The following is a 26,509-nucleotide window of genomic DNA, read 5'->3' as shown; positions in this document are numbered from 1 at the left end:
TTATCAATACCAGGGGATGTATTATCCGAAAGGGAGCACAACATTTTCTCCACGGTATCTTGATTAATAACTGTATTAAATAAGAACAAGTTTTTTCACTAATAACGTTGTTTATTGTATTCCATGAGAAATTGTCATCATATGATTGCATGCTGGCTCTCAAACTGTCAACCTTGTCAATTAAAAAGTTGTTAAAATAATTGGCAATTTCCCCTGGTTTGGTAATAACCTGACCAGCACATTCAATAAAGAGTTGATGTTTGTTAGATTTTCTACACATAATTTCATTCTAAGTTTTCCATAGTTGTGGATTTTTTTGTTTAAAATAGCATTTCTTTTTTACGTGATTTAACTTGGTGACTTTATTCCTTACCTTGCGATAATAAATGCCGTCCAAGTGGCACTCTGATTTAAGTGCCACAGCTTAGCTCTGTCACTTTGAGGAATCAAAAAACTCAACTCATCATCAATCCATAATGCACCATTTCCGTTCACATACCTCTTTTTAAGTGGAGCATGCTAATTTACTAGCTTCACAAATATATCCATGAAAATTTTCCGTACAGTATTTACATCGTTTTGTTGATATAGATCCGACCACTTACTCTCTAACATTACTAACAAATAGGTCAGCTTTAAATTGTAATAATTCAGCATTAAATTGTAATAATTCAGCATAATCCTGCCACCAATAGTTGAAATGCGTGTGGGTTGACTTACGACCTGGGTAAGATTACATGCACTAGCCACATACGTTAACTTCTTCCGTAATGGAAAGTCTATATTAAGGTGACCAAGAAAAAAATATCCTTACTTTTAACTATTTGACTGCCAAAAACGTTAAATAACGTTTAGTAAAATCCTACGGAGGAGAGCCAAAGACGTTGAAAGACGTTCACCAAGTTTTTTTTTGGAAACGGGTGGAGGAAAGCCTTGGCCAGCTGTGCTGAAATTATCAAGCAGATCTAGTTAGTATAATGACTATTTTTGGCCCTTAGATGGCAGCGATGACTCTCTTTGACAAGATTGGGTAGGTGTCAGTAGAAGACGTGAGGTGGAGCTAGAGTGTTGAGGGGACAATGGCTGAGAAAGCGAAAATGGCGACCGGTGGCAAGCAGCTCACGCTTGATCGTTTTTTTTCAAAGAAAAGAGAAGCATCAACCAGTGCTAAAGAGCACATTGATGACGACAATGATGATGATGATGGTGACTCCGAGGTTGACGCCGAAGTTGGAAGCGTTGACGGGCGGCTATGACCACGTCATAAAGCCTCACCGGCTAGCGATGCTAACGCCGGAAAACGCGGAGCACAACCGAGCACTTCTGCTCAGGCCGACGTTCAATCGGACGACAAGTCCAATGCATATTCATCGGAGGAGTGGGTACAGTCTGATCACGGAGAAGACACTGGTTATGGACTACGATGCCACCATGAATGGAGCGGATAAGATGGATCAGAACATCTCTTACCACCCGCTATAGGAACTGAAGGACATGAGGAAGCCAGACGTAACACCACCGTAATGTCACCGTATCATGATCCTGAGAGTAGACTTGATGGCAACATGGCCAAACACACACTGCAGTATATACTTCCTATTCCCCGGAAAAAAAAGCCAGCAAAAAAGTGTAGCGTCTGCAACCGCAGTGAAACTAATCTGTTGTGCAAATCCTGCTGCGTCCCCTTGCACGCAGCGGAGTGTTACAAAAAGAAAAACTGTATTTGAAACATCCACACAATTGTAAATAGTACCCCGGTTGCACACATTTGTAAATAGTTTGCCAAATTGTTTTGTCAAATTGTTACACTGTTGAATGTAAATAAACGTATTTTGCTATCAAAAAACACTTTTTCATTGTTGGTGGTAGTGTTTTACAGAAGTAAAGCACTGTTTAGGTGTTTGTGGCATCATTCATGGAAAAAAAAAAGGTGTCAAATTCACTAGAGTGCATGAAATAATGTTTCACAAAAAGCTTGATTTCTCCGTATTTTGTTTCAAATCAGAGCATTTGGGTGAAACTAACCGTTTTTTATTGTTGATTACTGAAAAACGGAATAAGGTAGAAGCAAACTTTTTTTTCTGATGAAAGATGAGAGTTCAATCTTTCATTTGATAGTATGTGTGTTTCCATAGTCCAAACACAACATTTTCTGTGGACCTTGAAAGATCAGTCAACATGCTTAAATCAGCTGGCACCCACATCATCCCTTTTCTGAAAACGCTTGGCAGTCAAAGAGTTAAGAGGTATCTAATATTTAACGTGAAGTAACTTTGAAATTCCGCACATTTTTAAATTTGAAAAATACAACTTGGCCCGGCGGCAGCACGGTGACTGACTGGTTAATACGTCCGCCTCCCAGTGCAGAGGACGTGAGATCGAGTCCGGGCTTCGGCCTTCCTGGGTGGAGTTTGCATGTTCTCCCCGTGCTTGCGTGGGTTTTCACCGGGTACTCCGGTTTCCTCCCACATTCCAAAAGACATGCATGGCAGGTTAATTGAACACTCCAAATTGTCCATTGGTGTGATTGTGAGTATGGTTGTTCGTCTCTGTGTTCCCTGCGATTGGCTGGCAACCAGTTCAGGGTGTACCCCGCCTACTGCCCGAAGCCAGCTGGGATAGGCTCCAGCACCCCTGCGACCCTTGTGAGGACAAGCGGTCAAGAAAATGGATGGATGGATGGACAACTTGGCCCCAGTTGTCTTCACATATATAAACATTCTTATTAAATTTTTTACTGCAAAATTTTGACGTGGACGTGTCTACTGCATTGTGAATTCCCCCAGTACAGGCTTTACAAGTAAGGTGCAGTCATTAATCGTGCGTAAAAAAAATTTAATAAAAAAATTGTAGCAATAAAGGAACTTTAAATTAACTCAAAATTAACACACTGATTTTCACACTTATATCATGTATATATAAAGTGTTTAAACACTTCAGTAACATATACCATCTACCAGAGGTGTGGACTCGAGTCATGTGACTTGGAATTGAGTCAGACTCGGCAAGAAAGTGTAGCGTCTGCACGCGAAGGGGCAATCGCAGTGAAACTAATCTGTTGTGCAAATTCTGCTGCGTCTCCTTGCACGCAGGGGAGTGCTACACAAAAAGAAAAACTGTAGTTGAAACATCCACACAATTGTAAATAGTACCACAGTTGCACACATTTGTAAATAGTTTGCCAAATTGTTTTGTCAAATTGTTTTGTCAAATTGTTACACTGTTGAATGTAAATAAACGTATTTTGCTATCAAAAAACACTTTTTCATTGTTGGTGGTAGTGTTTTACAGAAGTAAAGCACTGTTTAGCTGTTTGTGGCATCATTCATGGAAAAAAAGGTGTCAAATTCACTAGAGTGCATGAAATAATATCCGTCCGTCCGTCCGTCTTCTTCCGCTTATCCGGGGTCGGGTCGCGGGGGCAGCAGCTTTAGCAGGGAAGCCCAGACTTCCCTCTCCCCAGCCACTTCAGCCAGCTCATCCGACGGGACCCCAAGGCGTTCCCAGGACAGCCGAGAGACATAGTCTCTCCAGCGTGTCCTGGGTCGTCCCCGGGGCCTCCTGCCGGTAGGACATGCCCGGAACACCTCCCCAGGGAGGCGTCCAGGAGGCATCCGAACCAGATGCCCGAGCCACCTCAACTGGTTCCTCTCAACGTGGAGGAGCAGCGACTCGACGCTGAGTCCCTCTCGGATGACCGAGCTTCTCACCCTATCTCTAAGGGAGAGCCCGGCTACCCTGCGGAGGAAACTCATTTCGGCCGCTTGTATCCGGGATCTTGTTCTTTCGGTCACGACCCACAGCTCGTGACCATAGGTGAGGGTAGGAACGTAGATCGACCGGTAAATCGAGAGCTTCGCCTTTCGGCTCAGCTCCTTCTTCACCACAACGGACCGATACAGCGTCCGCATCACTGCAGACGCTGCACCGATCCGCCTGTCGATCTCCCGCTCTAACCTACCCTCACTCGTGAACAAGACCCCAAGATACTTGAACTCCTCCACTTGGGGCAGGACCTCCTCCCCGACCCGGAGAGGGCACTCCACCCTTTTCCGACTGAGGACCATGGTCTCGGATTTGGAGGTGCTGATCCTCATCCCAACCGCTTCACACTCGGCTGCGAACCGCTCCAGTGAGAGCTGGAGGTCACGGCTTGAAGAAGCCAACAGCACCACATCATCTGCAAAAAGCAGAGATGCAATGCTGAGGCCACCAAACCGGACCCCCTCAACGCCTCGGCTACGCCTAGAAATTCTGTCCATAAAAGTTATGAACAGAATCGGTGACAAAGGGCAACCTTGGCGGAGTCCAACCCTCACCGGAAACAAATTCGACTTACTGCCGGCAATGCGGACCAGACTCTGACATCGGTCGTACAGGGACCGAATGGCCCGTATCAGGGGGCTCGGTAACCCATACTCCCGAAGCACCCCCCACAGAACTCCCCGAGGTACACGGTCAAACGCCTTCTCCAAGTCCACAAAGCACATGTGGACTGGTTGGGCGAATTCCCACGCACCCTCGAGGATCCTGCTGAGGGTGTAGAGCTGGTCCACTGTTCCACGGCCGGGACGAAAACCACACTGCTCCTCCTGGATCCGAGATTCGACCTCCCGACGGACCCTCCTCTCCAGCACCCCTGAATAGACCTTACCTGGGAGGCTGAGGAGTGTGATCCCTCTAAAGTTGGAACACACCCTCCGGTCCCCCTTCTTAAAAAGGGGAACCACCACCCCGGTCTGCCAATCCAGAGGCACCGTCCCCGATGTCCACGCGATGCTGCAGAGACGTGTCAACCACGACAGCCCCACAACATCCAGAGCCTTCAGGAACTCCGGGCGGATCTCATCCACCCCCGAGGCCCTGCCACCGAGAAGCTTTCCAACCACCTCGGCGACTTCGACCCCAGAGATAGGGGAGCCCACTTCAGAGTCCCCAGACCCTGCTTCCTCAAAGGAAGGCGTGTTGGTGGAATTGAGGAGGTCTTCGAAGTACTCTCCCCACCGGTTCACGACGTCCCGAGTCGAGGTCAACAGCACTCCGTCTCCACTATACACAGTGTTAACGGTGCACTGCTTTCCTCTCCTGAGACGCCGGATGGTGGACCAGAATTTCCTCGAAGCCGTCCGGAAGTCGTTTTCCATGGCCTCACCGAACTCCTCCCATGCCCGAGTTTTTGCCTCAGCGACCGCCAAAGCCGCATTCCGCTTGGCCAGCCGGTACCCGTCAGCAGCCTCCGGAGTCCCACAGGCCAAAAAGGCCCGATAGGACTCCTTCTTCAGCTTGACGGCATCCCTTACCGCTGGTGTCCACCAGCGGGTTCGAGGATTGCCGCCACGACAGGCACCAACCACCTTACGGCCACAGCTCCGATCGGCCGCCTCAACAATTGAAGCGCGGAACATGGTCCACTCGGACTCAATGTCCCCCGCTTCCCCCGGGACAATGGAGAAGCTCTGCCGGAGATGGGCGTTGAAACTCTTTCTGACAGGGGATTCTGCCAGACGTTCCCAGCAGACCCTCACAGTACGTTTGGGCCTGCCTGGTCGGACCGGCATCTTACCCCGCCATCGGAGCCAACACACCACCAGGTGGTGATCAGTTGACAGCTCCGCCCCTCTCTTAACCCGAGTGTCCAACACATACGGCCGCAAGTCCGATGACACGACTACAAAGTCGATCATCGAACTACGGCCTAGGGTGTCCTGGTGCCAGGTGCACATATGGACACTCTTGTGCTTGAACATGGTGTTCGTTATGGACAGTCCGTGGCGAGCACAGAAGTCCAGTAACAAAACACCACTCGGGTTTCGATCGGGGGGGCCATTCCTCCCAATCACGCCCCTCCAGGTCTCACTGTCATTACCCACGTGAGCGTTGAAGTCCCCCAGTAGAACGAGGGAGTCTCCAGGGGGTGCGCTCTCCAGCACACCCTCCAAGGACTCCAGAAAGGGTGGGTACTCTGAGCTGCTGTTCGGTGCATAAGCACAAACAACAGTCATGACCCGTCCCCCCACCCGAAGGCGGAGGGAGGCTACCCTCTCATTCACCGGGGTAAACCCCAACGTACAGGCGGCTAGCTGGGGGGCAATGAGTATGCCCACACCTGCTCTGCGCCTCTCACCGTGGGCAACTCCAGAGTGGAAGAGGGTCCAGCCCCTCTCGAGAGGATTGGTACCAGAACCCAAGCCGTGTGTGGAGGTGAGTCCGACTATATCTAGTCGGAACTTCTCAGCCTCGCACACCAGTTCGAGCTCCTTCCCTGTCAGAGAGGTGACATTCCATGTCCCCAGAGCTAGCTTCAGTAGCCGGGGGTCAGACCGCCAAGGCCCCCGCCTTTGGCTGCCACCCAACTCACTGCGCACCCGACCCCTTCGGCCCCTTCCACCGGTGGTGAGCCCATGGGAAGGGGGACCCACGTTGCCTTTTCGGGCTGTGCCCGGCCGGTCCCCATGGGTATAGGCCCGGCCACCAGACGCTCGCCTTCGAGCCCCACCTCCAGGCCTAGCTCCAGAGGGGGGCCCCGGTGACCCGCGTCCGGGCAAGGGAAACGAAAATCCAATGTTTGTACTCATCATTGGGGTCGTTTGAGCCATGCTTTGTCTGGTCCCTCACCTAGGACCTGTTTGCCTTGGGTGGCCCTACCAGGGGCATGAAGCCCCGGACAACATAGCTCCCAGGCTCATTGGGACACGCAAACCCCTCCACCACGATAAGGTGATGACTCACGGAGGGGTGAATAATAAATTCAGGCAAATAATAAATTTTAGGGGAAATAATATCGTTTCACAAAAAGCTTGATATCTCCGTATTTTGTTTAAAAAATTTGGGTGAAACTAACCATTTTCTATTGTTGATTACTGAAAAACGGAATAAGGTAGAAACAAACTTTTTTTTCTGATGAAAGATGAGAGTTCAATCTTTCATTTGATAGTACGTGTGTTTCCATAGTCTAAACACACAATTTTCTGTGGACCTTGAAAGATCAGTCAAAATGCTTAAATCGGCTGACACCCACGGCATCCCTTTTCTGAAAACGTCTGACAGTTAAAGAGTTAACCACACTGTTAAACACAGCCGGTTAAAGTTAACAGAGTTTTGAACAACAAGTTAACAGTGCCGTTAACGTTAACGGTCGGTTCAATCTACTAAGACATAACCAAGTTTTGAACAACCGGGCCCAGATCTTCTTTTACCATATCAACCCTTGCGGACCCTCAGGTCCTTCGGCATTGGCCTTTTAACAATACAATGTTCCCTCGTTTTCCGCTGGGGTTGGGTTAAAAAAAATACCTGCAATCAATGAAATCCTCAAAGTAGTTTGCTTTGTGTTTTAATTATAAATGTTTTAAGGCTCAAAAACCTCTCACCACACACTTTATACACTTCTCATCGAGGCTTTTACATTTTCTCACATTTCTTCATAAATTTAATAAAATAGGTACATTAGTGTAAAAAAAAAAATGCATGTAAAATTGCACTAAAAAAAAAAGGCGAGGGGGGCTGTCACCAACGGCCCTCCGTGATAGTATTTCTTCAGTTTGCTCTGTGCTCAGCCTTGCCTCTGCAGCCATGCTTTATACATTAATGAGTACTCATGTAGATGAGGTGCTCCAATGTAATCATCATTAACCAGGTCAGTGACGGATCTGGACATTCTGTCAATGACGGAATGTGCATTTTAATGACAAATGGTGTATGACAAATGACGGAAGCATTGACAGACACCCATGTAGCTGAATAATGACGGATTGATGATTGTAATGTGGTTCAGCTTGAAATATTGAACTATTGACTGTAGAATGTTAAATTTCGCTCAAAAATTTAACTTATACTTTGGAGCGACATGTTTATTTTTTTTTACTTTTTCATGATGCATTTTTTTGACTGGTGCAACTTATACTCCAAGTCCGGTCCGACTAAAGTCCAAAAGATACGGTACACATTTTTTTATGGCAAAATTTAGCTGTTGCTGCTTTAAATCAATTGCACTTTGTTGTCCAGAAATTAAAGTATGTGTATGTGATGACAATGCATGAACTGCAAGAATCCTAATATATTTGCATATTTATTTCTTCAATGCTCCATCAGCCACATTTTTAGTTATCCGGATCAAAGGTGTTCTGTCCTGTCATGTTGAATAAATTAACTGAACCATAAATAAGTCGATTACAATTTTAAACATTTAGTATAGATTAAAAAACATTTAAAAAATAAAATAAATATATATATATATATATATATATATATATATATATATATATATATAACATTTCCCTTTTTTCTTTTCTGTTATTTTGCCAGTGACTAATACAGTGCACTATAGCGCTCATCCACAAAGGAAGAGTAAACTTTGCTGAAGACTGATGCCAAATTGGCTGTGTACAGCTTGTGCCAAGATGACAGGTGCCTCTTTCCATAATTCATTGCCAGAAGGACAAACACATGCTTCTATTTACTTTACCTTTGGGCCGTTGCCCTCTGCCTTGCCCCTTTCTTCAACACCTTATCTGTGCTGCAGTATATACTTTTTTTTTTATGTCAAGCTAGATACCACTAATGCATCAGCTGTAGGTTAGTGGAAAGCAGCAAATCATTTTACCATTAAAATATTTTTTGCATGACACTAACAACATGTTTCCAAAGCCTTTAATGTACAGTGTGACCTCTTTTGCTGAAAAAGGAAACTTAAGCCCACTCAACCCAGAACAATGCTTGTTATAGTGTTTGTGTCTGAATTTACCTAATTTTAATGCACACTATTTTAATGAATATTTTATATTGGTTTGTAGAGCTCAAGTTGAAAGATATCAAATTGATATCAGTATATTCAAGCTGTCAGATCCCATTTATCATGCACTATCCAGCAGCATCCATTTTAGGCTGTTGTGATTTCTTCCCCCGAGAGAGCATTTGAGTGTTGTTACCTTAACTACCTGATTTGCTTGATGTACAAGAACAGAAAATTTCGTTCCTTTATGTCTCTCGTTAGGTGTATTTAAAGTGTTGTAAATAAATAAATACATAATATGTGGGGAACATTTTACTGAAGTTTGACTAAATCCCGTAGTTTAGCTGAAACTATATCACAATTTTACCTCCTTAGATTTAATTTAAGGTGCTGAAATTAATGAGAAATAATTAAATGTTTATGTGCAAACTAAATCTCCAAAACATGAGTAATCCTGACAGCTTACAAATACTGAAAATGAAAAAAGCCTCCAACCTTACCTTTCACAAAATACTGTAGGCTACTTTGTACTTTCTTTTATGAATCCAGCACATGAGTGAAGACTATAGTTTACTTATTTACTGTCAAGGTCCAATTAAACATTTGTTGTCATCAGGTGTATTTTAGACAAGATATGGTAAAAATGTGAAAAATATAACCTTTTTGTTCAGTCAAAAGTGTGTAAAAATTATCTCGTTAATATCGCGTTAACTTAAAGTGCCTTTAACGACACAATTTTTTTTTTTAACGCTCGATTAACGATGTTATTTGGAAAGCCTCTACTTGTTATGTTCAGGAGTTGGATCCCAAAAGCGCAGACACAAATAATAGTTTTGACATTTATTTATAAAACAAAGCTTCAACTGAAGGTGATGCAATGCAATCATCTAGGCTAACAGTGACATGACAAAGAGAACAAAGACTCTTGCATCAGCCAGGGCCAAACGCTAAACATGGAATGCCCAGTAAGTCATTAACTAAGCGGTTTGCACGAAACATACTCACAACTAGATGAGGCAGTGAAAACTAGACCAGAAACAGCAAGAAGTAATCATGGATCAAGAGACGTGGAGCTACGTAGCTAACTATCATTCATTGGGCTGTGGAGGCAAGCAGATGAATCGTCCGACAAACAGAATGTGCCTTCCGCTGTTCCCTTTTATAGTCTGTGGTCAGCTCCCATAGAGTGCTGAATACATCAGGCACTTGCACCACAAAGGACACAGTCTGAGAAGACCACCTGGCTTATCGGGTGGAGGGAGTAAGTCACGCATTAACGACGGATTGAGAATCCAGGAGTGGGAAACCAATTGGTAGTCCTGAGGCCCATAGCCTTCCCAGTCAACCAAATACTGCACACCCCGCCCTCTTCGCCTAGAATCAAGAATTTCCCTGAATGTATAAACTGACTCACCATTGATCAGCCGAGGAGGAGGAGGCACCGTCGGCGGGCTCAGTGGACTGGAGACAACTGGCTTGATCAGTAAAACGTGGAATACCGGATGAACTTTGAGAGTCGGACAGAGACTGGATTGACTACGGACTCGATTTTGAATGGACCGATGAAATGAGGATCCATCTTCCTGGACCCACCAGCCAGATGCATATACCTTGGGGAGAGCCACACTTCCTGACCTGGGTGATAGTCGGGAGCAGGTAGCCGCTGCAGTGATGCGGTGATGCGGTATTGATGGGATGGCCACTTCCCCTTACTGCGAGAGAAACAAGGGAGGCTGGTATCCATAAACTGACATGAAGGATGAGCGGTCTGTGGCAAAGGATACAAGTGAATTGTGGGCATATTCCTCCCAAGGAATTGGTGCGTGGACCAAGACGTAGGGTGCCAGTGACAGACACAACGAAGAGCGGCCTTCGAGTCTTGATTGACCCTTTCTGTCTGTCCAGTCTGTCTGTCTTTGCTTGTGGGTGATAGTCTGAAGAAAGGCTCGCTTCGGCTTCTAAAGCTGCACACAATTTCGTCCACACGCGGGATATGAACTGGGGGGCCTCAGTCTGAGACAATGTCAATGGGGTATTCCATGGACTCGGAAAATGTGGCGGGTTAACAAGTTTGCAGTCTCAAGGGTGGATGGCAGCTTTGGCAGGGCGATGAAATGAGCCATTTTAGAGAAACAATCTACTACAGTCAGTATTACTGTGTTGCCTCGGGAAGCAGGGAGGCCAGTAATAAAGTCCAATGATACATGTGACCACAAACGTGATGGAATGAATTGCACTGACTCAGAATGGAACACACATTTCTCAACCTTCACATAAAGTCCGTTCTCCAGCAAGCGTTGTAACACCAGTCTGACTTGGTGACGGTGTTCATTGAGATCTTTGGAAAACAAAACTGATTGAGCATGTCTCTCAACACATCATCTATTAGTCGTTGAAAACTGGCTGGGGCATTAGAACGTCCGAAGGGCATGACCAGATATTTGAAGTGACCTAACTGAGTTTTAAATGCTGTCTTCCACTCATCCCCCGCATTGATCCTAACCAAAATGGATGCACTCCGGAGATCTAATTCGATGAACACTGTTGCTGTCTGTAAGGGAGCGAATGCTGAATCCAATAGCCGTAGTGGGTATTAATCTTTGACCGTAATGTCGTTAAGGCCCCGGTAATCTACACAAGGATGTAAGGTTTTGTCTTTCTTATCAAACTGGGTTGCTAATGAATTTAGCGCCTCCCTAAACTCAGTCAAGGACTGCTCATGATATCCAACCAACTGTCCCTGGCAGGCCAGGGCATGGCACATCTTATTTGAGTCTGTGGGATCCATATGGTTGGACGATTCTGTTATATTCAGGAGTTTGATCCGCAGGAAACGCAGACACAAATAATAATTTTGACATTTATTTGTAAAACAAAGCTTCAACTGAAGGTGATGAAATCATCTAGGCTAACAATGACATGACAAAGAGAACAAAGGCTCTTGAATCTGCCAGGGCCAAACGCTAAACATGGAATGCTCAATAAAGTCATTAACTAAGTGGTTTGCGCAAAATGTACTCACGACAAGATGAGGCAGTGAAAACTACACCAGAAACAGCAAGAAATGATCGTGGATCAAGAGACGTGGTAGACTAGGTAGCTAACTATCATTAATTGGGCTGTGGAGGCAAGCAGATGAATTGTCCGGCAAACAGAATGTGTCTTCTGCTGTTACCTTAATAGTCTGTGGTCGCCTCTCAGAGGCTGCTGATTACATCAGGCAGTTGCAACACAAAAGGACACAGCCTGAGAGCACAAACATGACACTACTGAAGGGAAGTCCAATCATTATGCAGCAGAAACCTCCACGTCAAACAAGCACTGTACTACACTGGAGCTAAAACACACAAAATTTAAGGGGCAGAATGTTAGCTTGGAGGAACCATTTGGACTGTGTAGCACTACCGCTGGTTCTCTTCCTTTAAAAAATGCACTTGGTTAGCCATTAGCAACAAGCTAGGTTGCTCCAGCAAGAGGTGTCTATGGCACACTCAAACCCTGTAAAAGCCAAGAGCCGAATGGACGGCATCTTTTCAGTTGAAGTGACCCAAAGCCACTTGATCTTTAGATATGAGGCATATTTTATTCAGCAACTCCAGAAAATATCTCTTGAGTGTAACCCATAGTCGTGCTCTTGGCTCGCTTGCAGCAGAGCGCCAGCGGCTCTGGCTTGCAGTAAAGTGACGCCACTTTACAATCAATGCACATCCGAGATCGTCGTTCAAAGGAATCACTGTAACACAACAACAATGCATTTATTTGTGGGGACTGGGGTCAAGTTGTATTTTACAGTTTTTAAAATGTGCAGAATTTCACAAGTTACTTAATGTTAATAAATAGTCAGCTCTTTATAAGAAAAGAAAAATGTACTGAGCTTCTACCATTGTCTTACAAACGCAATTATCCCATGTAGTGACAGAAAAATGACCAACATAAATCAATGTCAGACTTTTTTTTACAGTACAGTACCAATTTTTTATTAAAAAAAAAAAAAAAAAAAAAATTATGAATTATGAAATTACTGATTCAATGACTAAAAAAATGCAACCATATTTCTATTAGGTTAACATTTCTTCCCACTTTTATGTTAACAAGGGTATGACAAATTTGGAAAAAAAATCTCTACACTTTATTATAAATTTAATATAAATTGAGATATAAAATGTGCGATTAATTAGCGATTAATCATGAGTTAATTATTGAAGTCATGCGATTAACTACGATTAAAAATTTTAATCGACTGACACCTCTAGTCAAAAGTCATTTTATGTGTATGTATATATTGTAAGCTTCTTAAACATCAGGTATCTATGTTTTTTTTTTTATGCTGAACATGAGTTATTCAAATTAAAACATGCCCTTAAGCGAATGAAAATGCACAACACACAAGTGATCCAATGGATGATTTTCTTTCGCTCTTTAGTAGGACAATCAAGTAGCAGTGGGAGCATGAATAGATACTGAAAGAGCTTGTCTAAGATGATGACACTTCTCCTCCCAGTTGTATTTTGATGATCCTATCTACAGCATATGACTTTGTTTTTGATAGCCCTCTATTCTCAAATGGCATAATAATAAAGAAGCACATCAATGCAGTCAATGTTTATAGCAATGGAATTTAATGAATTAGAAATTCTGATTATTGCCTTAATAGCCTTTGTATTTGAACAGTTTTCCTACAAACCTCCTTCCTATCTAATTGTATCGGAATTGCAGCTTCAGCAATCATATTTAAATTCAATATACTGTATAGGGCTCCATATTCATATTCATTCATATTCATAAATATGACAACAGCATGCATCAAACATGCAGCAATTCAATTCATGAAGTTCAATTCATTTTTAGTATTGTCATCTTATATTTTTAAAATCACCCCTCTGGCCACAACAAGGTCAAGTGCCCACTTCACAATCAATAGTGATCTGTTGCTGCTGATTGCCCTGACCAACTTGATATCATCCACCTGTGGAAGTCTGCTTGCAGTGTCTTATGAACATACTTTGCACGCTTCGTTTTCCACAAAGACTCCCGCAAATCAGTGTGTGCTTCAGCCTTGTCAAGGGGGCAAAAGGTTTGCATTATGAACTATGAACTGGTTGATTTTGGAACGATGAACTTAGTTTGAAAACATTTATAAATAAAAAATCTCAGTTGTGAACTATGAACTACCAGTAGTTTGTTTTAAAATTTGTGAGCTGAACTTTGAAATAGTTTGTGTCTAAAGTTAACTTTCCCAACACTGAGGGCTGCAAATATGTTCACAAACAGTTTACATTTACTTAATGCCGTAAAGCACCACGTCCGCCTCCCAGTGCAGAGGACGTGAGATCGAGTCCGGGCTTCGGCCTTCCTGGGTGGAGTTTGCATGTTCTCCCCGTGCTTGCGTGGGTTTTCACCGGGTACTCCGGTTTCCTCCCACATTCCAAAGACATGCATGGCAGGTTAATTGAACACTCCAAATTGTCCATAGGTGTGATTGTGAGAATGGTTGTTCGTCTCTGTGTGCCCTGCGATTGGCTGGCAACCAGTTCAGGGTGTACCCCGCCTACTGCCCGAAGCCAGCTGGAATAGGCTCCAGCACCCCCGCGACCCTTGTGAGGAAAAGCGGTCAAGAAAATGGATGGATGGATGGATGGATATATATATATATATATATATATATATGCACCGAAATGAAAATTTGTGGCCGAAAACTGAAAATGAAAAATGCTTGGCCGAAAACCGAAACGCCGAAAAAAAATTATGGCAATTTTTACTATCATTGTATTTATTATAATTAATTAATATTATAATATTATTATAAAATATTTTTTTAGCAGTCGAATTTTATCAAAGCACAATATCCATTGAAATGTGGCCACAACGTAGACATGTTGGCTAATGGTACATTAAACACCAAACAAGGATTGAGTATTTTCTGGCGGACTTTATAGTCAATGTAGTTTGCACAGGCAGGCACGGATGCGTGCGGTGGGACACTAAATGCGGCGCACTTAAAATCCGCACATTCACATATTCACCAACGTTTAGAAATAAATAAATACATTTGTTCGCACCAGCTATTCGTCTTCAGGAACGGACTACAAAGTCACACACAGCATCCTGGACAGGCCTGTTGCCACCAGGAGATGGCAATAACTTTGTTTAAAACTGTTGGTAGCAATAGTGCTAGCATTAGCTAAAGTATTTAGCACGGCCATCGGGATGCCGGTGAAAAAGTGGAAGTGTTCGAGGGGATCTTGTAAAAAAAAAAAAAAGGAAGGCGCTGCAGGAGAAAGAGTGGCTCACCTGTACTGCAGTACATGGCAGTTCTGTCTTTTTTCGAACCACTTAAATGTTGTACACCAAGCGACGCCCCTCTCCTCCGGTGTGCGCAATGACCCCGGGGGCTGCTGTGACCGACCGGTGCAAACTCACACGGTGAAAACCCAGCGAGAAGCTAAACAGGTCTCCTTTACAATATATAAGGTTGTTTTTAAAACACACAACTCAAATTTTGAATATCATATTGGGTCACACAATACTGTGACCATGTACTTTATTTATTTAAATCAAATACAATAATCACAGCTTCAATAATGCAGTCCAGAATGTCATGCCTGTCAGAAACCAAGACTAATATACACCATCTCAACCTTTTCTCATATTTTTCGAAATGACTGCTTTTAAGATGAAAATAGATTACCGTTTTATAAGAATGAGGTCAACCTGCAATTCTACATTTTTGCCTCATCTAAGACCAGCAGGGATATCGGTATGAGTTTCAGAGATGCACGAATATCAAGATCTGACAACCAGCTAGGTGTGGAAATACAATTTGAAAGACTGCTTTTTGATAAGTCCAAATTAAGATGTAGGCATGGAAATATTGTTCATTTTCCAAGTGCCTTGCTCTACAGTACCATGACTAGACCCAGAGGACAAAATATTAATCACAGGCCTGCATATATTAGGCAACAAAGTTACAATGATTTATTGACCTTATATCTGGTTATGATTACAGCAGAGGAGCAGATAGGAGACATATATGGCTGACTTTAAGATTAGAGACAGATATGAGCGACATTGCTCTTCTTCAAAGAGTGTATTGTGTACGTGTGCTTAAGATTGTGAGTGTGTGTAGTGTTTGCAGTGCATGGTATTGAAGTGTAGTGTCCTTATGCTAATATGGGCCCCAAGGATAAATCCATCTCTTAATCAGAATATGGTGAGCCTTGAGCAATTCCATTCACGGACCAGGGCTAAAGGTGCTGCTGTGGGTTACTGTACTATGTTAAATACAGCATGTATCAAGTGTCTATATCACACAAACACGAACGAGTCTCCAAGTGTCCATTTCACAGAAGTGTTAAATTCATCAGCCATTTTTAGTTAGTCTAGTTTCAATCACGCTTGTTAGTTTTTAACATAATTAGCCAACCTCATTTCATTGTTATGCTGCATTTGACGATGGCCGAAAATCGGATATATCCGAGTTGTTTTTTCCAAAATTGTTTTTTATTTTGGTCCTCAAAACTCATTTTGACCTCCAGCAAACTTGACTTGCAATTTTGCTTCATTTATTGTTTTTATCTTATTTCATAAGCATTCCATATAGTTCAGTAGTTCACCGTGTAATTTGCAGGGAGATAGCGGCATACAAATGTTTTGTCGAAACAGTTATGTCGAATGTAGATAGCTATCTAGTTTTATACTCGAGGAAATTGTGTTTTACCATTAACGGTCTGTTTCCGAAGGGGTCACCATTGTAGAGTGACGTGACTTGTAGTTCATCGGTGAAGTTGGCGTAATTTTTCCCCCCAAATTTGCAAGTGGGATTTCCGAGTTCAAGGGGGCGTTCCCATACACAATTCCTGGCTTGAAGTCGGAAATATCCGACTTCTGACCATCCTCGAATGCAGCATTATGTAGTCAATTCTTAGTTGACTATAAATCTAGCATTTTAGTCTTTATTATAGTCCAAGAAAACATAATTTTATTTGTCTAGTTTTAGTCAACAAAAACTGTTTTTATCATGTTTTACCTTTCAAAGGCTGTGGTGCCAAATTATGCAAGATTTTATATGTTAAAGTAAGATTTGAGAAGCGGACAAAGTTTTTAGACGTTCAAGACGTTAGCTTTCGGCTAACGTTAGACATGTCCACTGACTTCCACTACTCCAGAATGAACTATGACGCATGCCTTCACTGGAGCTAGCGGCTTTTTAAAATATTCATAGTATTCATGTTACAGCCAGAACGCGGCAGTGTTCATTGACTTCCATTACAGAATACAGACAATTCATAACAGTTGGAAGCTTGTTTAACTTTCCTCATTCAGGTGCTTCATTCTCATGTGAGTCAAAGGGTGGTGTCAGGAGGGGGACTATCGATACTCAGAATTAGAATATCGATGTGGCACGTTTTTTATTAATATTGATACGTACCTGTGTATTGATATTTAACACACCCCTACTTCCATCAGGTAGTTGAAATGAAATTTGCCTCTATCAGGCATAGCAATGTTGTTCTGATTCTTCCATTTTGGTAGCCATTAGTTGCATGGTTAGTCGAGCTCTGACGCTGACGTGTACATCAGTGTAATTGATGCACTAGGAAATGAGGTTCTGTGTCGCTTGGAACGCAAACTGCAGTTATAATGTGTGTGTTTTTTTAATGCATTCAATATTTTGTAATCAATAGGGAAAGGGGGAGGAGAGAGAGAGAATATTCAAGTACTTTATTAAATGGCTGCAAGTAGTTTGGTCAACCTTGGTTGAATTGTCTTAAAACCCTTCCCAGTGGGCATGACATATTTGTGTGTCTAAAACAATAAAATGCATAATTTGGATGATGTCAACACTTCTGGTTCATGATTGGTTCTTAATTAACCAGTCACAATCGCAAGTGTTAAACATGTTACATGTGACCTTGGTAAGTTTACAACACGTTACAGCCAAATTATCCTGGTGTCCACAATAACAACTAAAAACATGAGATAATCCCCCCCAAATTTCCATGTTGTTCTTATGTGGGAAAAGAGTCAAAATCAGCAAAAATAAATAAATAATTGCCCAGCAGAAAAAATGCAGATCTGAAGGAGCTACAACAAATGCAAAACATCCATGCATCCATTTATTTTACATTGTAGACTAGATATGATGGTTCTCTCTCTACTCAAACAACTCAAACATACCCAACATCCTGTATAAAACAACAGCAGCACTTTTGAGGGATTGACAGTAAAAGTGAGAAAGACAATAAGTACATGTACACAGCTAACACAAAGGTGGTGTATATGAATAATAATAATATTATTATTATTATTATTATTATTATTATTATTATTATTATTATTAAGAAGAATAGTTTGAGTATGACATATTTACATGTAAAACCTCTTCTCAATCTCAGTAATTTTGCATGGTATGTACATATTGATAAAATAGGTTGGGTTAGCTGTTATATTTAACTGTTTGTGTTTAATTTTAATGTGTTATTCATGTACATCTTATGCTTGCAGTATTGTTTGGCCAGTTTGTGGTGTTTCATACACTGACAAGTGATGTTGTAGAGATCTATGATGGATCCCCAGCAGATTCTTCGCTTCTCTCATCGATTTATGGATCCCATTCAGGTAAAAATGCACACTACCTTTTGAAGTATTATCTTTGTGTTTATATGCGTGTGTGTGTGCACACGTTTCTTTGTTTTTTTACTCACCGGCATCCAAAATCCTGTTAATATTTTCCTTCTTTTTTTTTTTCAAGGACAATCAGCACACCTCACATAGCATTTTTAACCAGATAAGAAGCATGTGGAGCACCTTATCAGCTTTACTTCATCAACTCTACAGCTCCAAAAATGTTGAAACACAGTAATAAAAAACAAGAAATAATGAGAATTGAATGAACTCTTGGATCCCAATTAAACAAATGCAAGCCATATGTTGACAACTGTTTCAACAAATTGTTTGTGTGAGACTATGATACAATACAGAGACAATTATTCATCCTTCTTTTTTCTCCAATTCAAATCAAATTGTAAATGTAGATCAAATTGAAGAGCAACGAACATAAACATGTGAACCCAATGAGCTGGTTTATGGTCATTAACATAAGCAGCCTTGTGTTGAAATAAAGTTGACCATGTTTCATTTGCTTTTCCATTTCAGGGGAGACGCTCCCTTTGAGCTCAGGAAACAAGGTAACACTGAAATTTAGCTCAAACGGAACTGACACGGCAAAAGGATTTCATTTTGTTTACCAAGGTAAGGCTTCTTTTCAGAAAAGGTTTCCTGATTTTGACGATGAGCATTACTGCTACCTTAGATTGTTTTGAAATGTGTTTTAACCAGACATTCATTCTATAATTGTGTGTGACAAAGCACAACATAGCAGGATTGTGTGCAGTCAAAATGCTTATCCAGGCAGACCTGAAAACAATAATGCATGACACAAGATGATGTTCTAACCCTTCCCCTCTTCCTCCTTTGTCTTTCTGACTCTTCCCCCATTGTCTGTCTGTCTATCATGCCTACCACCCACCACTATCTTTGTCTACTCCCTCTTTCATCTAATTTCTAGCCGTTCCCAGGACGAGTTCCTCTCAGTGCAGCTCGGTCCCGGAGCCCCGTTTTGGGAAGCGTGTTGGGAACGATTTTGGAACCAGTATGGTTGTGCTGTTTGAATGCAATCCAGGCTATACTCTGCATGGCGCCAGTGCCATCAAGTGTGAGGCTGTGCCCAATGCCCTGGCCCAGTGGAACGGCACTGTGCCCACATGTGTTGGTAAGTAGCGCACCCCTCCCCACTCACAATTCTCTCACCACAGTCACACGCACACACACCGATGGGGCCGGTGTGGTACAAAAAGATAATGTCTGTCATCTATTTCAAAGCATGGACCTATTTCTGGTTTGGTGGGAAGAGCAAAATATTTATTTTTTGAGGAAGCAAAAAATGTAATTCAACGTGAGGTCAATCTTGTGAAACTCATGTTAGTCTGTTTTTATATTGCTATATTGTGATGTAAGTATAAATAATATATGCTTTGTTTAAGAAAATATTGGTAAGATTTAAGAACAAAAAAACAACTGATACAAAAACTCTGGATATGTCACTCATAAAAGAAGTCATCAATTGTATTATCAAACCGTTTTCTCATGTCTGCAACAAATCCTTTTTAACGGGTATTTTTCCTGATAAAATGAAAATAAGTGTTACCAGTTTATAAAAATGGTGAAAAGCAGAGATAATTTTCATCACCCCCAAAAAAATTCAGACAAAAATTAAACAAAAACTAAAATAGAGGCCATTGATTAAGACGATAATAACAAAAATTTTGTTAATGACTAAAATGAAAATTAAAACAACACGGTGACGAATATTCACACAATCCAATCAGAAGGAATGAGACGCGGGTTGGAGAAAAGAACCACTCAGAAACTGTTCAGTGTTCACTGTACTTTATTTAATGTTCAAAGATGTTTACATTCATTGTGCAGCTGTAAAATTTATCTCAAGCAATTATGTACTTTTTTTATTTAGGTGAAAACTAAGTTATATTATTGTCAGTTCAACATGTTTCATTGAGACAGTTAATATCGGCACAGTTGTATTAAAAGTGTCTTGCGTGTTAAACTACAGTTCCAAATAGGTGTGTTATAATTTTTTGGTATAAGAGTTGAAATGTATGCTAAAGGAAAATATCGACTTAATTGTCAATTTAGTCGACTAAAATTGCTCTTTATTTCCGCCGACTAAAATTGGATTAAAACTAAAATGCAAACAGATGACTTAATTATGACTAAAACTTTAATTAATTTTAGTCAAAAGACTACAACTAAAACTAAATTAAAATGTATTGTCAAAATTTGCATATTTTGTCAAATTATAGACCAGTTTCCTTATTACCCCAATTTTCTAAAATACTTGAAAAACCTTTTGTAGAAAGACTTAATGCCTTTGTTAAAAAAGAAAAAGAAAAAAGTTTTAGTAAATGACCATCAATATGGCTTCAGCCTTCCTGGGTGGAGTTTGTATGCTCTCTCTCCCCGTGCTTGCGTGGGTTTTCTCCGTTTTTTTCCCACATTCCAAAGACATGCATGACAGGTTAATTGAACACTCCAAATTCTCTATAGGTGTGTTAGTGAGTGTGGATGGTTGTTTGTCTCTGTGTGCCCTGCGATTGGCTGGCAATTAGTTCAGGATGTACCCCCGCCTACTGCTCGAAACCAGCTGGGATAGGCTCCAGCACCCCCCGTGACCCTAGTGAGGACAAATGGTTAAGAAAATGGATGGATGGATGATTAAATTACAGAAAAAAAAAGCAATTAGAATAATTAATTCAATCAACTAATCAATTATATATAGGATCTGGTATTTTAAAATTTATAGATATGTATTTGGGGGGCTATAATCTTTAAAAAAAATCCAATAAGTGCAATAAGTGAACCGCAAAGTAGCGAGGGACCACTGTTTTTTCAATATAGGAAATCAAACACTGATTATGAACCTGTAACAAATGTTATACTGTACCTGTGTATAGGAATATGATTTAATCCAGGGATGCTGTAATGACCTCAGTATGTTTATGTTAAAAAAGTATGGTTAACCAGCAAATCTTATTTGTAATCAATGGCCTCCACTTGTGAAAGTATTTTTTAGTATAGTATTCCATAGAAAATCTTGATTCTGAAAGGAAACTAAAGGTGTCACGGAGGGGAAGCTTGAGGACCCAAATGCCAGGAAGACACGACAAGGAGGCAGAGGCTCAATCCAAAAAAAAAAAAAAAAAAAAAAAAGGAATTTTAATTTCTATTCAAACAAAAGGCGATCTTCCAAATTAAAAGATAAACCAAAACTAGAACCAAAACATGGGGGAAAAAACAAGGCAAAAACGAGCAGCATGACATGGGGAAAAACAATGAACCAACACAGACAGAGGGGAGACACAGACACTAACGACACAAGACACACCTGGGCAAGACACAAGTGGCTGAGGGCACTGATTGGATCACACGAGGAAGGGCAGGATCACACTTAAGACAAGGAAGACACACAAGGAAAACAGATCCAAACATGACAGAACCCCTCCGTCGAGGGACGGCTCCCAGACGTCCCTATAAAAAAAAAGTTCAAAAACAGGGCGGGCGGAGGGGGGCACGGAGGCGGGAACCTGGCACCTCCATCAGGGCCAGTCCGGGGGGCGCCCCGACGTACACCTCTTGTCCACCCTCATGGGCTTGACGCCGCCATGGAAGAGGCGAAGAGACTTTGCACGAGAGCGGCCGAGGCCAGGGACTGCAGCGGCGAGGATGCCCGGGGACTTGAGGCTGCCATGGAGGCGGCAGGCGAGGCTCGGGGGCCTGGGGCTGCCGTGGAGGCGGCAGGCGTGGTTCGGGGACTTGAAGCTGCGGCAGGCGTGGTTCGGGGACTTGAAGCTGCGGCAGGCGTGGTTTCGGGGACTTGAAGCTGCGGCAGGCGTGGGTTCGGGGACTTGAAGCTGCGGCAGGCGTGGGTTCGGGGACTTGAAGCTGCGGCAGGCGTGGGTTCGGGGACTTGAAGCTGCGGCAGGCGTGGGTTCGGGGACTTGAAGCTGCGGCAGGCGTGGGTTCGGGGACTTGAAGCTGCGGCAGGCGTGGGTTCGGGGACTTGAAGCTGCGGCAGGCGTGGGTTCGGGGACTTTAAGCTGCGGCAGGCGTGGGTTCGGGGACTTTAAGCTGCGGCAGGCGTGGGTTCGGGGACTTGAAGCTGCGGCAGGCGTGGTTCGGGGACTTGAAGCTGCGGCAGGCGTGGTTCGGGGACTTGAAGCTGTGGCAGACGTGGTTCGGGGACTTGAAACTGCGACCTACGTGGTTCGGGGAGTTGGGACTGGTGACTCCGAGCGCCACCAGCTGAAGCCCAACGACGCCCGACTCCCTCAATCAAGGACGACAGCATGTCCATTTGGGCGGCCATGGCGTGCTGGAGCTCCTCATGGCGTGACAGGCGCGCCTCCTGATTCCACATCTTGGCTTTCAGCGCTCCCGCTGGGTCCTTCTCAGGTCGGTTCATTCTGTCAGGACGGGGGAGCTTGAGGACCCAAATGCGGGAAGACAGGACGAGGAGGCAGAGGTTCAATCAAAAAAAAAAAAAGGAATTTTAATTTCTATTCAAACAAAAGGCGATCTTCCAAATTAAAAGATAAACCAAAACTAGAACCAAAACATGGGGGGGAAAACAAGGCAAAAAACGGGCAGCATGACATGGGGAAAAACAATGAAACCGACACAGACAGAGGGGAGACAGCGTACTAAATACACAGACACTAACGACACAACAAGACACACCTGGGCAAGACACAAGTGGCTGAGGGCACTGATTTGATCACACGAGGAAGGGCAGGATAACACGAGGAAGGGCAGGATCACACTTAACAAGACAAAAAAGACACACAAGGAAAACAGATCCAAACATGACAAAAGGTAGTCGTACAACCCTGTTGGGGGGGGTTACTCATTTATGCTGAGCATCGTAGTTAAACACTTGCAAAAGTGTTAGTTAGGTGTGAGTTAAAACAACTCTGATGATAGTTAAAACTGCCCAGTGTTGATTTTACACTACAGTAGTGTATAGCGTTAAAATATTACACCATTTTGTGTTGTATTATTTAACACTCAAAATGAGTTGCTAAATATTTAACCCACATAAGGAGTCAACAAATTATTGCAGTGTCAATTTAACTTCCCAATACTTACCCACACACTCTACAACATACATTCTATTATTTATTTTTTTAAAGGTACAATATTAGGTTTTTTTCATCCATCTCATTTCATCTATCTTACTGTTTGTCATGGGGTTTATAATAAATTAGCTATCAATGCAACAAACAAAACATTAATCTGCCATTTTCTTTGGAGGACAAAAAGTGCCAAAATTCAATAAATGAATGCACTATTAAATATATTTAAAAAAAAATTATTAAATGCATCATTTAATAATTAAATATGGAATTAAATAAACCAATAATTAAATAAATGTGTCATGAAATAATTAAATGTGTCATGAAATAATTAAATGTCTCATTTATTAATTAAATTATCTACATATATAAATAAATAAATATATATATATCTATATAATAATTTCTGTATTATTTATTTCATGTCCTGTGTTGAAGCTTTTCATGAATTTATTTTATCTGTCAAACTCGCCCATCAAAGGGTAAGGCTAATCGACTGCTTCGGCCTAAAGTGGTTAGAAACATGGCGGCTACGGTGATGGAATTTTTTGCTGATATAGAATGACCGAGGCTTGTTGATGTGCAAAACCAACATCAAAATAAAAGCGATATTTCTACTATTTTACTTAAGTACAATTTTGACTTGTAGGTGTTTCCATTGAAGAGTTGATTTGCTTCGAGGCGTAGTTCTCGTAATGTCCCGCCTCGACTCTCGCGAGATCTTGCAGTTCTTGTAGGCGGTAACATCATGCTAACGGCTCCTCATACGTCACGAGAATAAATAGTCTGCGTGTATGGAGCCGCGGCAGCCATGGTTTAACCGTTTTGTGCTTAATAAGACTAGTTGTCCCCTCAGGAAAAGCGAGTACTGTACTTCCTTCTTCGTTTTCTTCCTTTTACAGGGCGGGGTCACATGACTGCAAGAAATGCGATAAAAGTGTTTCCATTACACTTTTGCGAAATACTTCCATTTCAACACGTCTCAAAAAGCACCTCATGAGAGTGTAAATCTGAGTTTAATGGTAACACACTTATTGAGGTGAATAGCGCCACCCAGCCTATCGAATTGTGTTTACTAGCTACTCACTCAATGTCAATTCATTATTCTGAAATGGATTTGCCTTGACTTGGTGAGCAGGGTGACCAATCAGGTGTTAGGACCTGCCCACCAAACTTTGATGGGTGAGTTTGACAGATAAAATCAATTCATGAATAAATTCATTCACCGCAATACAGTGACCATGAAATAGTTAATTAAATAGAGAAATAATTGTGTGTGTGTATATATATATATATATATATTATTATTATTTATTTTTTTATAAATTGGATGAAGAAAATCAGCTGGTGTAAAAATAAATAAATAAAATGCATTAACATTAATTCACAGAAGTAAAAACAAAAACTTGTATGTAAAATGTGTAAAAAAAAAAAGAAAGAAAAACGAAAATATTTGTTTTAATAATCACTGATCAGTAAATAAAAACTCTCAAGTTCCTAAAAAAATATTTAATTTTACATTTCAAATGTCTGGCCATTTGTTCATTGAGTTTTTATTATCGATAAATAATGTTAATTCAGAAATGTCGGAAATTATGCATTAAGCTTCTCAATTATGCAGGTTTCTACAAAAAATAAAAAATAAATAATGAATTTGTTTAAATTTGATACATTTTTCAAACCCCTCATCTTATGTTTTAGGGACAGACCAACCGATTATAGGTCGAGCCAATTGTCGGCGCCAGTATTTAGCATTTTGAAGAATATCTGCATCATCGATTAAAAAAAACAACAACTTTATTTGATTTAACACATACCAAGTCAGAGTCCAAAATGGAGTACAAGCAATTTTAAGTTTAACGGATTTTACAATCATCAAGCGTCCGTAAAAAAAAAATCCGGGGTCAAAATTGCAGTGTGCCAAGGGTAAATGTTCTTTTTGTCCTTCTTTTTTTTCCTTTCTCAAGTGACAGAGTATCTGTCTTACCACCATCTGTTTTGCACATGGCACATCTTCACTCTAAAAATGGATCGGTTAAAAAACTACCAATCTACCGGTAGTAGGTTAAGCTCATATTAGCTTGATAAACCAATAGATTGGTCAGACATTGACCATTCCCGGTGGTTACGGGCATACCAATTTTATTGATTAGCCAAACAACCAATGAAATTGCTTAACAATAGAAAGTGAGTCTAGATCAGAGGTGGGCAATCTCGGTCCTCGAGGGCCGGTGTCCTGCAGGTTTTGGAGGTTTCTCACTTCCAACCCAAGCTGATTCCAATCGACAGGGTCGTTATCAGGCTTATGCAGAGCTTGCTGATGAACTGATCATATATCAGCTGTGTTGGAGAAGGGCAACATGCAAAACCTGCAGGACTTCGGCCCTCGATGCCCACCTCTGGTCTAGATAGATCACTTGGAAATATATTTATTGTATCAATTTATTGTATTCTAAATGTATTCATTAACTTTCATAAGTGATTACAATATATAAATCTAGTGTCTAAAAATGGAAATGTGTGTCTAGATAGATAACTAGGCATGACCAGCTCAGTGGACTAGTGGTAGAATGTCTGCCATGAGACTGAGATGTTGCGGGATCAATCCCTGGCTGGGTCATACCAAATACTATAAAAATGGAACCCATTTGCCTTCCTGCTTGACACTCAGCATTAAGGTTTGGAATTCGGGGGTTAGATCACCAAATGATTCCCGATTGTGACCCCTGCTGTTGCTCACTGCTCCCTCAGGGGATGGGTCAAATGCGGAGAACTTAGTGGGTGTGACAGTGGTGCTGGGAATCCCGCCGGTAAAATATCAGCCTCTTACACAGATCAACCAATATCTTGGTCAGAATTACCAATTTGTATCGGTTGGCTCAATCACCAATATATTGGTTGAAAACACCTACCATTCTAGAGTGGTTGCTTTAACCAAAGGATCTGTCGGACACATAACTACCAGCGAGATTGGTCAAATTAAACCTTCTATAAGGTACATTTGACCAATCTGTTTTTATGGTGTAGTCATCCACATTTTGACATAAACAACCATAACAATCATTTGATA

The 26,509-nt window shown here is 41.8% G+C and overlaps 1 protein-coding gene across 2 annotated transcripts in view; it reads left to right on the top strand.

Moving 5' to 3' along the window:
- Positions 1-26,509, top strand: part of LOC144057714 (CUB and sushi domain-containing protein 3-like) — a 566,138-nt gene that overhangs the window by 301,772 nt on the left and 237,857 nt on the right. For both annotated transcript variants that reach the window (XM_077575584.1, XM_077575583.1), the window contains exons 32-34: positions 18,236-18,349; positions 18,887-18,982; positions 19,299-19,502. In XM_077575584.1, the coding sequence (XP_077431710.1) occupies positions 18,236-18,349; positions 18,887-18,982; positions 19,299-19,502 (414 nt within the window). The remainder of the gene's footprint in view (positions 1-18,235; positions 18,350-18,886; positions 18,983-19,298; positions 19,503-26,509) is intronic.

Source organism: Vanacampus margaritifer, chromosome 9 (genome assembly GCF_051991255.1).
Source record: "Vanacampus margaritifer isolate UIUO_Vmar chromosome 9, RoL_Vmar_1.0, whole genome shotgun sequence".
NCBI lineage: Eukaryota > Metazoa > Chordata > Actinopteri > Syngnathiformes > Syngnathidae > Vanacampus > Vanacampus margaritifer.
The sequence above is the reverse complement of the archived record's forward strand: the minus strand, read 5'-3'. Positions and strand labels throughout refer to the sequence as shown.